Here is a 17768-nt window from a genome sequence, read left to right as displayed (position 1 = left end):
GGGGGTACCGGTACAGAGTCAATGTGGAGGCTATATACAGGGGGTACTGGTACAGAGTCAATGTGGAGGCTATATACAGGGGATACCGGTACAGAGTCTATGTGCGGGGGTGCAGGTAAGTCGAGGTCATTTGTACATGTAGGTAGGGGTACAGTGACTGTGCATAGTTAATAAACAGAGAGTAGCAGCAGTGTAAAAACCAAGGTGGGGGGGTCAAAGTTGGGGGGGTGGTGGTCAATATAAATAGCCCAGGTAGAGAACATTCTGGACCAGTAGGAGTGACATTTTTGGAGACCTTTGGCTTTTGGCTGATCCAGTTGTGGTTTCAGGCTGGGTGAGAAAGGAGTTGGGGGCAGTTGAATCAGTGAAGGTGGGTGAGAAAGGAGTTGGGGGCAGTTGAATCAGTGAAGGTGGGTGAGAAAGAAGTTGGGGGCAGTTGAATCAGTGAAGGTGGGTGAGAAAGGAGTTGGGGGCAGTTGAATCAGTGAAGGTGGGTGAGAAAGGAGTTGGGGGCAGTTGAATCAGTGAAGGCAACGCTTTAGTGTCACGGCTGTTGAAGGATGAGGACCAAGGTGCAGCGTGGTAGGTGTACATTTAATTATGTAGTGGAATGAGGTAGTGGGTTTTAATGAGTGGTGGTTTCCTCCCAGGCCGTTGGCATGGTGCAGGAACAGATAGGATCAAATCAAATCAAATCTAATTTTATTTGTCACATTCACATGGTTAGCAGATGTTAATGCAAGTGTAGCGAAATGCTTGTGCTTCTAGTTCCGACAATGCAGTGATAACCAACAAGTAATCTAGCTAACAATTCCAAAACTACTGTCTTATACACAGTGTAAGGGGATAAAGAATATGTACATAAAGATATATGAATGAGTGATGGTACAGAGCGGCATAGGCAAGATACAGTAGATGGTATTGAGTGCAGTATATACATATGGGATGAGTATGTAAACAAAGTGGCATAGTTAAAGTGGCTAGTGATACATGTATTACATAAGGATGCAGTAGATGATATAGAGTACAGTATATACGTATACATATGAGATGAATAATGTAGGGTATGTAAACATTACATTAGGTAGCATTGTTTAAAGTGGCTAGTGATATATTTTACATAATTTCCCATCAATTCCCATTATTAAAGTGGCTGTAGTTGAGTCAGTGTGTTGGCAGCAGCCACTCAATGTTAGTGGTGGCTGTTTAACAGTCTGATGGCCTTGAGATAGAAGCTGTTTTTCAGTCTCTCGATCCCCTTTTTGATGCACCTGTACTGACCTCGCCTTCTGGATGATAGCGGGGTGAACAGGCAGTGGCTTGGGTGGTTGATGTCCTTGATGATCTTTATGGCCTTCCTGTGACATCGGGTGGTGCAGGTGTCCTGGAGGGCAGGTAGTTTGCCCCCGGTGATGCGTTGTGCAGACCTCACTACCCTCTGGAGAGCCTTACGGTTGAGGGCGGAGCAGTTGCCGTACCAGGTGATGATACAGCCCGACAGGATGCTCTCGATTGTGCATCTGTAGAAGTTTTTGTGTGCTTTTGGTGACAAGCCAAATTTCTTCAGCCTCCTGAGGTTGAAGAGGCGCTGCTGCGCCTTCTTCACGATGCTGTCTGTGTGGGTGGACCAATTCAGTTTGTCTGTGATGTGTACGCCGAGGAACTTAAAACTTGCTACCCTCTCCACTACTGTTCCATCGATGTGGATAGGGGGGTGTTCCCTCTGCTGTTTCCTGAAGTCCACAATAATCTCCTTAGTTTTGTTGACATTGAGTGTGAGGTTATTTTCCTGACACCACACTCCGAGGGCCCTCACCTCCTCCCTGTAGGCCGTCTCGTCGTTGTTGGTAATTAAGCAAACTTGATGATTGAGTTGGAGGCGTGCGTGGCCACACAGTCGTGAGTAAACAGGGAGTACAGGAGAGGGCTCAGAACGCACCCTTGTGGGGCCCCAGTGTTGAGGATCAGCGGGGTGGAGATGTTGTTGCCTACCCTCACCACCTGGGGGCGGCCCGTCAGGAAGTCCAGTACCCAGTTGCACAGGGCGGGGTCGAGACCCAGGGTCTCGAGCTTGATGACGAGCTTGGAGGGCACTATGGTGTTAAATGCCGAGCTGTAGTCGATGAACAGCATTCTCACATAGGTATTCCTCTTGTCCAGGTGGGTTAGGGCAGTGTGCAGTGTGGTTGAGATTGCATCCTCCGTGGACCTATTTGGGCGGTAAGCAAATTGGAGTGGGTCTAGGGTGTCAGGTATGGTGGAGGTGATATGGTCCTTGACTAGTCTCTCAAAGCACTTCATGATGACGGAAGTGAGTGCTGCGGTAGTCGTTTAGCTCAGTTACCTTAGCTTTCTTGGGAACAGGAACAATGGTGGCCCTCTTGAAGCATGTGGGAACAACAGACTGGGATAGGGATTGATTGAATATGTCCGTAAACACACCAGCCAGCTGGTCTGTGCATGCTCTGAGGGTGCGGCTGGGGATGCCGTCTGGGCCTGCAGCCTTGCGAGGGTTGACACGTTTAAATGTTTTCCTCACGTCGGCTGTAGTGAAGGAGAGACCGCATGTTTTAGTTGCGGGCAGTGTCAGTGGCACTGTATTGTCCTCAAAGCGGGATTAAGGTAGTGGAATTGGGTAGTGGGGTTTTAATGAGTGTCGGTGATGTTGTCTAGGGCGCTATTTTAATTTCTCAGAGGAACAGGAATAATGAAGAGAATTTAATGTAGGTCGGCTGTGACTGGCCTCCCACTCCAGTACAGTAGGTGGCGGTGTACGCAGCTAAACGTTGGATGCGATCCAGAAGAAGAAGAAGAAGAAGAAGAATCAGCTCTTTTTACTGTGTCACTTTTTCGTCATGGCAGCTACCAGCTGGGAAGACTCCGTCAAAAGTCTGAAAGGTGTGATTTTAGACATGTGCGGCGTGTTATATGATGCTGGAGAAGACGGCGGCACACCGATTCCAGGCTCCGTAGAAGCGGTGAAAAGGTGAGGAGGTTAGTTAGGTAAGTTACTAGGTAGACGTCGAGCTTTGCCCAGTGGCATTCAGAGGACGGACACTGATTCGGGACAGTGGGTCCGGGTGGAAACATATTATTAGCGAGACTCCTTCAAATAGAAATGTTGCATGTTCTAAATATGCAAATAATAATAATTTATTTAAATCTATAATTTATTTAAATCTCTTACCGATCGGCAGCCAGCAGTGAAGCTGCCGTGTGGTTGTTCTGGTTTGAGATTGAGCTCATCAGTCAACTCTCGTGTTTTCACTCCTTTTCGGTATTGTCGACACCTGTTGGAAAGCTTGTATTCATAGTCTTTAGACGTGTGGCGTTTTATATAGGTAGAAGCAGTGAGAAAAGTGAGGTTTTATACATCAGCAACGATGGTACTACAACGATTAGCCATCAGATTCGTTCATATTGAAACGTAGTAGCAGAACACACATGATATACTGCAGAAACAGGAAGCTCTATTACAGCTCTACAACAGCTATATGACATACTGCAGAAACAGGAAGCTCTATTACAGCTCTACAACAGCTCTATGACATACTGCAGAAACAGGAAGCTCTATTACAGCTCTACAACAGCTCTATGACATACTGCAGAAACAGGAAGCGTTCAAATTACAGCTCTACAACAGCTCTAGCTGACATACTGAAGAACTGAAGCTCTATTACATTTCTACAATCCCAATAAAATACAAATAAATGTAACGTGTTAAACTGCAGAAACAGTTGAATGCTCTTTACAGACATGCAACAGGTCATTGTACATAATGCAGAAACAGAGGGTCATTGTACAGCTAATGAGACAACAGTTCATTGTATCCTAATGAGAAACAGGGTCATTGTATCCTAATGAGACATCAGAGGGTCATTGTATCCTACTGAGACATGCAGAGGGTCATTGTGCTAAGAAACATGCAGAGGGTCATTGTACTAAGAGACATGCATAGGGTCATTTCTATCCTAATGAGACATGCAGAGGGTCATTGTATCCTAATGAGACATGCAGAGGTTCATTGTATCCTAATGAGACATGCAGAGGGTCATTGTATCCTAATGAGACATGCAGAGGGTCATTGTATCCTAATGAGACATGCAGAGGTTCATTGTATCCTAATGAGACATGCAGAGGGTCATTGTATCCTAATGAGACATGCAGAGGGTCATTGTATCCTAATGAGACATGCAGAGGGTCATTGTATCCTAATGAGACATGCAGAGGGTCATTGTATCCTAATGAGACATGCAGAGGGTCATTGTATCCTAATGAGACATGCAGAGGGTCATTGTATCCTAATGAGACATGCAGAGGGTCATTGTATCCTAATGAGACATGCAGAGGGTCATTGTATCCTAATGAGACATGCAGAGGGTCATTGTATCCAATGAGACATGCAGAGGATCATTGTATCCTAATGAGACATGCAGAGGGTCATTGTATCCTAATGAGACATGCAGAGGGTCATTGAGGGTCATTGTATCCTATTGAGACATGCAGAGGGTCATTGTATCCTAATGAGACATGCAGAGGGTCATTGTATCCTAATGAGACATGCAGAGGGTCATTGTATCCTAATGAGACATGCAGAGGGTCATTGTATCCTAATGAGACATGCAGAGGGTCATTGTATCCTAATGAGACATGCAGAGGGTCATTGTATCCTAATGAGACATGCAGAGGTCATTGTATCCTAATGAGACATGCAGAGGGTCATTGTATCCTAATGAGACATGCAGAGGATCATTGTATCCTAATGAGACATGCAGAGGGTCATTGTATCCTAATGAGACATGCAGAGGGTCATTGTATCCTAATGAGACATGCAGAGGGTCATTGTATCCTAATGAGACATGCAGAGGGTCATTGTATCCTAATGAGACATGCAGAGGGTCATTGTATCCTAATGAGACATGCAGAGGTGTCATTGTATCCTTTTTTTGAGACATGCAGAGGGTCATTGTATCCTAATGAGACATGCAGAGGTTCATTGTCAACCTCCTAATGAGACATGCAGTCTAACCAAGGTTATCATTCAACCTCCTATTAGTAACATGTTCAGAGGGTCATTGTTTGGTGAATGAGAATTAGTGAGTGGTGAATGAGGTTACCAAAATGTCTTGATTAAATCCCATCACGCAAAAAAACAAAACATTTTAAAATAATGAACATGCAGAGGGTCATTTATCCTAATGAGACTTTGCAGAGGGTCACTTGTATCCTACTACACTGAGACATGCAGAGGGTCATTTATCCTACACTGAGACATGACTACACTGGGTCATTTATCCTAACTGAGGACACTACACTGAGGGACATTTATCCTAACTGGGACATTTCCTGACTACACTGAGGGACATTTCCTGACTACACTGAGGGACATGCTACACTGAGGGACATTTATCCAATGAGACATGACTACACTGAGGGACATTTCCTGACTACACTGAGGGACATTTCCTGACTACATTGAGGGTGACATTGAGGACATTTCTGACTACACTGAGGACATTTCCTGACTACACTGAGGGACATTGTACTACACTGAGGACATTTCCTGACTACACTGAGGGACATTTCCTGACTACGTTGAGGACATCATTGACTAATGAGACTACATGCAGGACATTTCTGATCCTAACTGAGACATGCTACACTGAGGGTCATTTCCTGACTCCTGAGGACATTTCCTGACTACACTGAGACATGACTACACTGAGGGACATTTCCTGACTACACTGAGGGACATTTCCTGACTACATGAGAGGGACATTTCATTGTGAGGGACATTTCCTGAGACTACAGAGGGACATTTCCTGACTACGTTGAGGACATTTCCTGACTACGTTGAGGACATTTCCTGACTACACTGAGGGACATGACTACGTTGAGGTCATTTCCTGACTACATGAGGGACATATCAACCTGACTACATTGAGGGACATTTCCTGACTACGTTGAGGGACATTTCCTGACTACACTGAGGACATTTCCTGATTACACTGCAGGAGGGACATTTCCTGACTACGTTGAGGGACATTTCCTGACTACGTTGAGGGACATTTCCTGACTACACTGAGGACATTTCTTGACTACACTGAGGACATTTCCTGACTACACTGAGGACATTTCCTGACTACACTGAGGGACATTTCCTGACTACACTGAGGACATTTTGACTACACTGAGGACATTTCCTGACTACGTTGAGGACATTTCCTGACTACGTTGAGGACATTTCCTATACACTGAGGGACATTTCCTGACTACGTTGAGGACATTTCTGACTACACTGAGGACATTTCCTGACTACGTTGAGGGACATTTCCTGACTACACTGAGGGACATTTCCTGATTACACTGAGGACATTTCCTGACTACGTTGAGGGACATTTCCTGACTACGTTGAGGGACATTTCCTGACTACACTGAGGACATTTCCTGATTACATTGAGGGACATTTCCTGACTACACTGAGGGACATTTCCTGACTACGTTGAGGGACATTTCCTGACTACATTGAGGGACATTTCCTGACTACACTGAGGGACATTTTTACACTGAGGACATTTCCTGACTGAGGGACATTTCCTGACACGTTGAGGACATTTCCTGACTACACTGAGGGACATTTCCTGACTACACTGAGGGACATTTCCTGACTACACTGAGGGACATTTCCTGACTACACTGAGGGACATTTCCTGACTACACTGAGGGACATTTCCTGACTACACTGAGGGACATTTCCTGACTACGTTGAGGGACATTTCCTGACTACTGAGGGACATTTCCTGACTACGTTGAGGGACATTTCCTGACTACACTGAGGACATTTCCTGACTACGTTGAGGGACATTTCCTGACTACGTTGAGGGACATTTCCTGACTACACTGAGGGACATATCCTGACTACGTTGAGGGACATTTCCTGACTACACTGAGGGACATTTCCTGATTACATTGAGGGACATTTCCTGACTACACTGAGGGACATTTCCTGACTACGTTGAGGGACATTTCCTGACTACATTGAGGGACATTTCCTGACTACATTGAGGGACATTTCCTGACTACACTGAGGGACATTTCCTGACTACACTGAGGGACATTTCCTGACTACACTGAGGGACATTTCCTGACTACGTTGAGGGACATTTCCTGACTACATTGAGGGACATTTCCTGACTACACTGAGGGACATTTCCTGACTACATTGAGGGACATTTCCTGACTACACTGAGGGACATTTCCTGACTACATTGAGGGACATTTCCTGACTACACTGAGGGACATTTCCTGACTACACTGAGGGACATTTCCTGACTACACTGAGGGACATTTCCTGACTACACTGAGGGACATTTCCTGACTACTGAGGGACATTTCCTGACTACATTGAGGGACATTTCCTGACTACACTGAGGGACATTTCCTGACTACAGTGAGGGACATTTCCTGACTATGACTTGAGATTTGTGGTCGTCTCACCTAGCTAATTTATGATGAAAACATTTTACTGTAAATCGCTCTGGATAACAACATCTGCCCAAACGACTCAAATGCTAAATGTAAAAAAATGGATTATGTCCCAAAAAGCTTTCTCCGTACAGGCTAAAGGCCTCGGACCTGCAGGTGCGCTTCTGTACCAACGAGACCCAGGCCACACGGGAGGTGTTTGTAGCCAAGCTGCAGAGGATGGGCTTTGACATCTGTGTGTCTGAGGTGTTCTCCCCAGCCCCGGCTGCCGTGGCTGTCCTGAAGGAAAGGGGGCTACGACCCCACCTGTTGGTCTATGACGGTATTGATTAATCATGTTTATATTTTTTTAAATGTAACTTTTTATTTATTTAACTTGGCAAGACCGTTTTAAGAACAAATTCTTATTTACAATGACGGGCCAAAACCAGTCCCTTTTCCCCGGGATAAATCACTGAGAGATCCTAAATAAGTTGCTGAACTGACATGGTAATGCTAAATGTCTGTGTGTTTTTATGTCTGTTGTCTTTTAATGTAAACCAGAGACACCCAAGACAATTTTACATTCTGTGTTACTTAACGAACAATAAAGTTTTATTTTATTTTCAAATGTGTCTATTTCTATACAAAGTGATCATGTATACCGTGTCTGTTTGGTTCGTTGCAGGTGTTGTCCCTGAGTTTGACAGTGTTGAAAAGGCCAACCCAAACTGTGTTGTCATAGGAGACGCAGCAGAGAAGTTCTCCTACCAGAACCTCAACGATGCCTTCAGAGTTCTCATAGGGCTGGAGAAACCAGTACTGTTCTCTCTGGGCAGAGGGTAGGTGTGATCTCTCTCTCTCTCTCTCTCTCTCTCTCTCTCTCTCTCTCTCTCTCTGTCTCTCTCTGTCTCTGTCTCACTCACTCACTCAATTCTTAGATAGTAATGTTATTATCGTATAGTAACAACCCAGTAATAAAGGTCTGATTTATTCAGAAGGATATTCCTTCAGCTCTACTTTAACCCTGAGGTCCACTGTGTGATCTTTATAGGAAGTGACCTACAGCTCTACTTTAACCCTGTGGTCTACTGTGTGATCTTTACAGGAAGTGACCTCTACTTTAACCCTGAGGTCCACTGTGTGATCTTTATAGGAAGTGACCTCTACTTTAACCCTGAGGTCCACTGTGTGATCTTTATAGGAAGTGATTTACAGCTCTACTTTAACCCTGTGGTCCACTGTGTGATCTTTACAGGAAGTGACCTCTACTTTAACCCTGAGGTCCACTGTGTGATCTTTACAGGAAGTGACCTCTACTTTAACCCTGAGGTCCACTGTGTGATCTTTATAGGAAGTGACCTACAGCTCTACTTTAACCCTGAGGTCTACTGTGTGATCTTTACAGGAAGTGACCTCTACTTTAACCCTGAGGTCCACTGTGTGATCTTTATAGGAAGTGACCTACAGCTCTACTTTAACCCTGAGGTCCACTGTGTGATCTTTACAGGAAGTGACCTCTACTTTAACCCTGAGGTCCACTGTGTGATCTTTATAGGAAGTGACCTCTACTTTAACCCTGAGGTCCACTGTGTGATCTTTATAGGAAGTGACCTCTACTTTAACCCTGAGGTCCACTGTGTGATCTTTATAGGAAGTTACCTACAGCTCTACTTTAACCCTGAGGTCCACTGTGTGATCTTTATAGGAAGTGACCTCTACTTTAACCCTGTGGTCTACTGTGTGATCTTTACAGGAAGTGACCTCTACTTTAAGGTCCACTGACCTCTACTTTAAGGTCCACTGTGTGATCTTTACAGGAAGTGACCTCTACTTTAACCCTGAGGTCCACTGTGTGATCTTTATAGGAAGTGACCTCTACTTTAACCCTGAGGTCCACTGTGTGATCTTTACAGGAAGTGACCTACACCTCTACTTTAACCCTGAGGTCCACTGTGTGATCTTTACAGGAAGTGACCTACAGCTCAACTTTAACCCTGAGGTCCACTGTGTGATCTTTACAGGAAGTGACCTCTACTTTAACCCTGAGACCCACTGTGTGATCTTTACAGGAAGTACTACAAGGAGGATGAAGGCCTGAACCTGGATGTTGGGGTTTACATGAAGGCATTGGAGGTGGGTGATATTACACTACACACACAGTAGGTGAGTTTAAAAATATATATATTTTATTTTTGCATTTTACAGTTATTAACATTCAAAACAAAAATGAAAAAGATATTAGAAAACAACATGACAAAGTGACAGTAACAGATGAGCTTATAAAATAAATAAATAATATTTATATAAGGAAAAAAGTCAAACTCACCTACTTTTACTAATCAAACATTTGATTGTGATGTAGAAGCTGAGGTGGTTGTGTTTCTCTCCATCAGTATGCCTGTGATGTAGAAGCTGAGGTGGTTGTGTTTCTCTCCATCAGTATGCCTGTGATGTAGAAGCTGAGGTGGTTGTGTTTCTCTACATCAGTATGCCTGTGATGTAGAAGCTGAGATGGTTGTGTTTCTCTCCATCAGTATGCCTGTGATGTAGAAGCTGAGGTGGTTGTGTTTCTCTACATCAGTATGCCTGTGATGTAGAAGCTGAGGTGGTTGTGTTTCTCTCCATCAGTATGCCTGTGATGTAGAAGCTGAGATGGTTGTGTTTCTCTACATCAGTATGCCTGTGATGTAGAAGCTGAGGTGGTTGTGTTTCTCTCCATCAGTATGCCTGTGATGTAGAAGCTGAGGTCATTGGGAAGCCAGACCCCATGTTCTTTCAGAAAGTTCTGGATGACATGAAGATTCAGTCACACCAGGTAGGTTTTACAACAATATGTCCAGCACATACATTCATTTAATAAGGATTCTGAGCCATCCTCATGCTCTCTTTCTGTCTCTCTCTCCTCATGCTCTCTTTCTGTCTCTCTCTCCTCATGCTCTCTTTCTGTCTCTCTCTCTCCTCCTGCTCTCCTTTCTGTCTCTCTCTGAAAATCCTCATGCTCTCCATTTCTGTCTCTCTCTCTCCTCCTGCTCTCCTTTCTGTCTCTCTCTCTGAATCTCCTGCTCTCCTTTCTGTCTCTCTCCCCTCCTCCTCCTTTCTGCTCTCCTTCTTTCAGTCTCTCTCTCTCCTCCTGCTCTCCTTTCTGTCTCTCTCTCCCCTGCCTCCTGCTCTCCTTTCTGTCTCTCTCTCTCCTCCTGCTCTCCTTTCTGTCTCTCAGCTCTGCCTCCAATCTCTCATCTATACTCTGTATTAGTCTCTCTCTCCTGCTCTCTTTCTGTCTCTCCTCCTCCCCTCTCTCTCTCCTCTGTCTTAGTCTCTAGTCTCCTGCTCTCTTTTCTGTCTCTCTAAATCCTCTGCTCTCTTTCTGTCTCTCTCCTCCCTCTCTCCTTTCTGTCTCTCTCCTCTGCCTCTTTCTGTCTCTCTCTTTCCTGCTCTCCTTTCTGTCCTCTCTCCTCCTGCTCTCTGTTTCTGTCTCTAGTCTCTTTCTTAAATCTCTGTCTCTCTCTCCTTTCTCAGACTCTGATGATTGGAGACGATCTGGTGAATGATGTGGGCCAGTATTAGATGGAGTCGGGGCCCAACACTGTGGAATGAAGGGTGTCCAAGTGAGGACAGGAAAATACAGGTAGGTGTTTGTTTATGTATGTTGACGTCTGTATGTTTGGCTTCAGTCGTTGAAATGAATGCAGCAGAAACCAACTGTCCCATCAACGACCACAAGGGGTCGGTCTGAACACAACATCTAAATCTAAGGACTAAAAATACTATTTTCGATGGAGAGTCCTGAATTTGAGAACTTCTTGGTCCAAGGCTTTATTACTCTGTGTCTGTGAAACTGAATTTTTTTTGCAGTTTTGTTTATTTCATTCAGAATATGCTGAAAATATCTAGTCATGTTATCCAAATGTTAAATGCAGCTGTGCCCCAATCCCATCTATACTCTCAGTATTAGTCTGAGTCTGAATGATAAATGCAGCTGTGCCCCAATCCCATCTATACTCTCAGTATTAGTCTGTAGTCTGAATGATAAATGCAGCTGTGCCCCAATCCCATCTATACTCTCAGTATTAGTCTGAGTCTGAATGATAAATGCAGCTGTGCCCCAATCCCATCTATACTCTCAGTATTAGTCTGTAGTCTGAATGATAAATGCAGCTGTGCCCCAATCCCATCTATACTCTCAGTATTAGTCTGTAGTCTGAATGATAAATGCAGCTGTGCCCCAATCCCATCTATACTCTCAGTATTAGTCTGTAGTCTGAATGATAAATGCAGCTGTGCCCCAATCCCATCTATACTCTCAGTATTAGTCTGTAGTCTGAATGATAAATGCAGCTGTGCCCCAATCCCATCTATACTCTCAGTATTAGTCTGGAGTCTGAATGATAAATGCAGCTGTGCCCCAATCCCATCTATACTCTCAGTATTAGTCTGTAGTCTGAATGATAAATGCAGCTGTGCCCCAATCCCATCTATACTCTCAGTATTAGTCTGTAGTCTGAATGTTAAATGCAGCTCTGCCCCAATCCCATCTATACTCTCAGTATTAGTCTGTAGTCTGAATGATAAATGCAGCTGTGCCCCAATCCCATCTATACTCTCAGTATTAGTCTGTAGTCTGAATGATAAATGCAGCTGTGCCCCAATCCCATCTATACTCTCAGTATTAGTCTGTAGTCTGAATGATAAATGCAGCTCTGCCCCAATCCCATCTATACTCTCAGTATTAGTCTGTAGTCTGAATGATAAATGCAGCTGTGCCCCAATCCCATCTATACTCTCAGTATTAGTCTGTAGTCTGAATGATAAATGCAGCTCTGCCCCAATCCCATCTATACTCTCAGTATTAGTCTGTAGTCTGAATGATAAATGCAGCTGTGCCCCAATCCCATCTATACTCTCAGTATTAGTCTGTAGTCTGAATGATGAATGACATCAAAACTATGAAATGACATTATGGAAGAGTCAAAGCTGTCAAAGGCAAAGGTTGGCTACTTTGAAGAATATAACATTTATTTTGATTTGTTTAACACTTTTTGGTCACTACATGATTCCATAATGTGTTATTGAATATACATTTATTTTTGATTTGTTTAACACTTTTTTGGGCACTACATGATTCCATATGTGTTAATTCATAGTTGTGATGTCTTCACTATTATTCTACTATGTAGAAAATAGTAAAAATAAAGAAAAACCTTTGAGTAGGTGTGTCCAGACTTTTCACTGGTACAACACCCCAGGACAGTCAGCTACACAACACAGGACCCCAGGACAGTCAGCTACACAACACAGGACCCCAGGACAGTCAGCTACACAACACAGGACCCCAGGACAGTCAGCTACACAACACAGGACCCCAGGACAGTCAGCTACACAACACAGGACCCCAGGACAGTCATCACAACACAGGACCCCAGGACAGTCAGCTACACAACACAGGACCCCAGGACAGTTAGCTACACAACACAGGACCCCAGGACAGTTCCAACACAGGACCCCAGGATAGTCAGCTACATGACACAGGACCCCAGGACAGTCAGCCACAACACAGGACCCCAGGACAGTCACCCACAACACAGGACCCCAGGACAGTCAGCTACACAACACAGGACCCCAGGACAGTCAGCCACAACACAGGACCCCAGGACATCTCAGTCTGAATGATAACACAACACAGGACCCCAGGACAGTCAGCTACACAACACAGGACCCCAGGACAGTCAGCTACACAACACAGGACCCCAGGACAGTAGTCTAGCCACTACACAGGACCCCAGGACAGTCAGCTCAAACACAACACAGGACCCCAGGACAGTTAGCCACAACACAGGACCCCAGGACAGTCAGCCACAACACAGGACCCCAGGACAGTCACCTACACAACACAGGACCCCAGGACAGTCAGCTACACAACACAGGACCCCAGGACAGTCAGCTACACAACACAGGACCCCAGGACAGTTAGCCACAACACAGGACCCCAGGACAGTCAGCTACACAACACAGGACCCCAGGACAGTTAGCCACAACACAGGACCCCAGGACAGTCAGCCACAACACAGGACCCCAGGACAGTCACCTACACAACACAGGACCCCAGGACAGTCAGCTACACAACACAGGACCCCAGGACAGTCAGCTACACAACACAGGACCCCAGGACAGTCAGCCACAACACAGGACCCCAGGACAGTCAGCTACACAACACAGGACCCCAGGACAGTCAGCCACAACACAGGACCCCAGGACAGTCACCCACAACACAGGACCCCAGGACAGTCAGCTACACAACACAGGACCCCAGGACAGTCAGCCACAACACAGGACCCCAGGACAGTCAGCTACACAACACAGGACCCCAGGACAGTCAGCCACACAACACAGGACCCCAGGACAGCTCAGCCACAACACAGGACCCCAGGACAGTCAGCCACAACACAGGACCCCAGGACAGTCAGCTACACAACACAGGACCCCAGGACAGTTAGCCACAACACAGGACCCCAGGACAGTCAGCCACAACACAGGACCCCAGGACAGTCACCTACACAACACAGGACCCCAGGACAGTCAGCTACACAACACAGGACCCCAGGACAGTCAGCTACACAACACAGGACCCCAGGACAGTCAGCCACAACACAGGAACCCCAGGATAGTCAGCTACACAACACAGGACCCCAGGACAGTCAACCACAACACAGGACCCCAGGACAGTCACCCACAACACAGGACCCCAGGACAGTCAGCTACACAACACAGGACCCCAGGACAGTCAGCCACAACACAGGACCCCAGGACAGTCAGCCACACAACACAGGACCCCAGGACAGTCAGCCACACAACACAGGACCCCAGGACAGTCAGCCACAACACAGGACACAACACAGGACAGTCAGCCACAACACAGGACCCCAGGACAGTCAGCTACACAACACAGGACCCCAGGACAGTCAGCCACAACACAGGACCCCAGGACAGTCAGCTACACAACACAGGACAGTCAGCCACAACACAGGACCCCAGGACAGTCAGCTACACTGCACAAGACCCCAGGACAGTCAACCACAACACAGGACCCCAGGACACTCTAATGTATCTGTCCTCTTGCTCAGTTGTGCACTGGGGCATCCCACTCCCTCTTTCTATTCTGGTTAGAGCCAGTTTGCTCTGTTCTGTGAAGAGAGGAGTACACAGTGTTGTACGAGTTTCTTGGCAATTTCTCTCATGGAATAGCCTTCATATCTCAGAACAAGAATAGTCTGACTAGTTTCAGAAGAAAGGTCTTTGTTTCTGGCCATTTTGAGCCTGTTATCAAACCCACAAATGCTGATGCTCCAGATACTCAACTAGTCTAAAGAAGGCCAGTTTTATTGCTTCTTTAATCAGAACAACAGTTTTCAGCTGTGCTAACATAATTGCAAAAGGGTTTTCTAATGATCAATTAGTCTTTTGAAATGATAAACTTGTGGTCCTTCTGTAGCTCAGTTGGTAGAGCATGGCGCTTGTAACGCCATCAGTGGGTTTGATCCCCCGGGACCACCCATACGTAGAATGTATGCACACATGACTGTAAGTCGCTTTGGATAAAAAGCGTCTGCTAAATGGCATATACTATACTATACTAGCTAACACAACGTGCCATTGGAACACAGGAGTGATGGTTGCTGATAATGGGCCTCTGTACACCTATGTAGATATTCCATTAGAAATCAACCGTTTCCAGCTACAATAGTCATTTACAACATTAACATTGTCTACACTGTATTTCTGAACAATTTGATGTTATTTTAATGGACCAAAAAAATTGCTTTTCTTTCAAAAACAAGGTAATTTCTAAGTGACCCCAAACTTTTGAACAGTAGTATATATATATATATATATATGTATATATATACACACACACACACACAAAAACACACTCACGGTGACAAATTGGCACTGATCTGAGCCAAAAGGGGCCGTGTGTGTGTGTGTGTGTCATGTAACTGATGTGCAGATGGCTGTTCAGCCTCACACAAACACTATCTGCTACTTTCACATTGTGAGTGTGAGACGTGAGATTTAGCCTAGTTTAGCCTCGTTTAGCCTTGCATGACCCCATAAACTGTGGAGAGCAGGGAACAGCCATGAACCACAGCGAGATGTGGGAAAACACAGCTGGCTGTCTCCAAGGTTACGGTCCAAATGGAACCCTGTTACCTTTCGTAGTTCAAAAGTAGTAGTGCACTATGTAGGGGATAGGGTGTCATTTGGGACTAGACCTAGTCAACCAGGCGCTGCTCTGTCAATGCTCTTGTCTCAGGCCTCCTGTGTAGTTCTCACCCCCCTAACAGATACACGGCTCATAGTAGAGATGGAGGTTCTTCCAATCACTTCAGTCATTTGACATTCTGTGTATGGGTGGTCCCGGGATGAACCCACTACCCTGGCGTTACAAGCGCCATGCTCTACCAACTGAGCTACACAGGAGGTTCTTGCAATCACTTCTTCATTTGACGTGTGTGTGTGTGTGTGTGTGTGTGTGTGTGTGTGTGTGTGTGTGTGTGTGTGTGTGTGTGTGTGTGTGTGTGTGTGTGTGTGTTCAGTGTGTGTGTGTGTGTGTGTGTGTGTGTGTTCAGCTCAGTGTGGCTCTAGGCTTTGGGCCCGTCATCTAGACGGTACACTTTCCATGAAACCATTCTCTCTCTCTCTCTCTGTCTGTCTGTCTGTCTGTCTGTCTGTCTGTCTGTGTCTGTCTGTCTGTCTGTCTGTCTGTGTCTGTCTCTCTCTCTCTGTCTCTCTCTCTCTCTCGCTCTCACTCTGTCTCTCTCTGCTCTGTCTCTGTCTCTCTCTGTAGGTCCAATGATGAGAAGCACCCCACAGTAACAGCTGATGGCTATGTGGACAACCTTGCGGAGGCTGTGGAAACCATCCTGAAGCTCCGGGGCCAGTGAGGAGAGGACCAGGAAGAACCATCTTCACCACCACACACACAGTGATTACTCTAGTACGATCTGACAACAGGGAGTAACCCACTAACATAGAGAGCCATGGAGAGATAGAGCCAAGATGGAGGAGATAGAAGAACACAGTCTTAGAGGAGATAGAGCCAAGATGGAGGAGATAGAAGTTAATAACCTCATGGTCAGAGGGCAACTAGTTAGGTAAGTTAATAACCTCATGGTCAGAGGGCAGCTAGTTAGGTAAGTTAATAACCTCATGGTCAGAGGGCAACTAGTTAGGTAAGTTAATAACCTCCTGGTCAGAGGGCAACTAGTTAGGTAAGTTAATAACCTCATGGTCAGAGGGCAACTAGTTAGGTAAGTTAATAACCTCATGGTCAGAGGGCAGCTAGTTAGGTAAGTTTATAACCTCATGGTCAGAGGGCAACAGTTAGGGTTAATAACCTCATGGTCAGAGGGCAACTAGTTAGGTAAGTTAATAACCTCATGGTCAGAGGGCAACTAGTTAGGTAAGTTAATAACCTCATGGTCAGAGGGCAGCTAGTTAGGTAAGTTTATAACCTCATGGTCAGAGGGCAACTAGTTAGGTAAGTTAATAACCTCCTGGTCAGAGGGCAACTAGTTAGGTAAGTTAATAACCTCATGGTCAGAGGGCAGCTAGTTAGGTAAGTTAATAACCTCATGGTCAGAGGGCAACTAGTTAGGTAAGTTAATAACCTCCTGGTCAGAGGGCAACTAGTTAGGTAAGTTAATAACCTCATGGTCAGAGGGCAACTAGTTAGGTAAGTTAATAACCTCATGGTCAGAGGGCAGCTAGTTAGGTAAGTTTATAACCTCATGGTCAGAGGGCAGCTAGTTAGGTAAGTTTATAACCTCATGGTCAGAGGGCAACTAGTTAGGTAAGTTAATAACCTCATGGTCAGAGGGCAACTAGTTAGGTAAGTTAATAACCTCATGGTCAGAGGGCAACTAGTTCAGAGGGCAGCTAGTTAGGTAAGTTAATAACTCATGGTCAGAGGGCAACTAGTTAGGTAAGTTAATAACTCATGGTCAGAGGGCAACTAGTCAGAGGGACTAGTTAGGTAAGTCTAGTGGTCAGAGGGCAGCTAGTTAGGACTGGATAAACCTCATGGTCAGAGGGCAACTAGTTAGGTAAGTTAATAACCTCCTGGTCAGAGGGCAACTAGTTAGGTAAGTTAATAACCTCATGGTCAGAGGGCACTAGTTAGGTAAGTTTATAACCTCATGGTCAGAGGGCAACTAGTTAGGTAAGTTAATAACCTCATGGTCAGAGGGCAACTAGTTAGGTAAGTTAATAACCGCATGGTCAGAGGGCAACTAGTTAGGTAAGTT

The 17768-nt window shown here is 45.5% G+C and overlaps 1 protein-coding gene across 3 annotated transcripts; it reads left to right on the top strand.

Moving 5' to 3' along the window:
* The first annotated feature begins 2789 nt into the window (after nt 1-2789).
* On the top strand, nt 2790-11031 carry LOC124019732 (phospholysine phosphohistidine inorganic pyrophosphate phosphatase-like). 3 transcript variants are annotated; one of them, XM_046335152.1, is made up of 6 exons: nt 2790-2986; nt 7620-7807; nt 8153-8306; nt 9537-9600; nt 10190-10282; nt 10984-11031. In XM_046335152.1, the coding sequence occupies exons 1-6, from the start codon at nt 2856-2858 to the stop codon at nt 11029-11031; spliced, it is 678 nt and encodes a 225-aa protein (XP_046191108.1). In that variant the 5' UTR covers nt 2790-2855. The 3 variants fall into 3 exon arrangements, with proteins under 3 accessions (XP_046191108.1, XP_046191109.1, XP_046191110.1); XM_046335153.1 differs by lacking the exons at nt 10190-10282; nt 10984-11031 and adding an exon at nt 9861-9938; XM_046335154.1 differs by lacking the exons at nt 10190-10282; nt 10984-11031 and adding an exon at nt 9861-9878 and having other exon boundaries at nt 2791-2986; nt 9537-9630.
* The last annotated feature ends 6737 nt before the right edge of the window (nt 11032-17768 follow it).

The sequence above is a fragment of the Oncorhynchus gorbuscha genome, unplaced genomic scaffold, assembly GCF_021184085.1.
Source record: "Oncorhynchus gorbuscha isolate QuinsamMale2020 ecotype Even-year unplaced genomic scaffold, OgorEven_v1.0 Un_scaffold_660, whole genome shotgun sequence".
Taxonomy (NCBI): Eukaryota; Metazoa; Chordata; class Actinopteri; order Salmoniformes; family Salmonidae; genus Oncorhynchus; species Oncorhynchus gorbuscha.
This window is presented reverse-complemented; position numbering and strand designations above follow the sequence as displayed.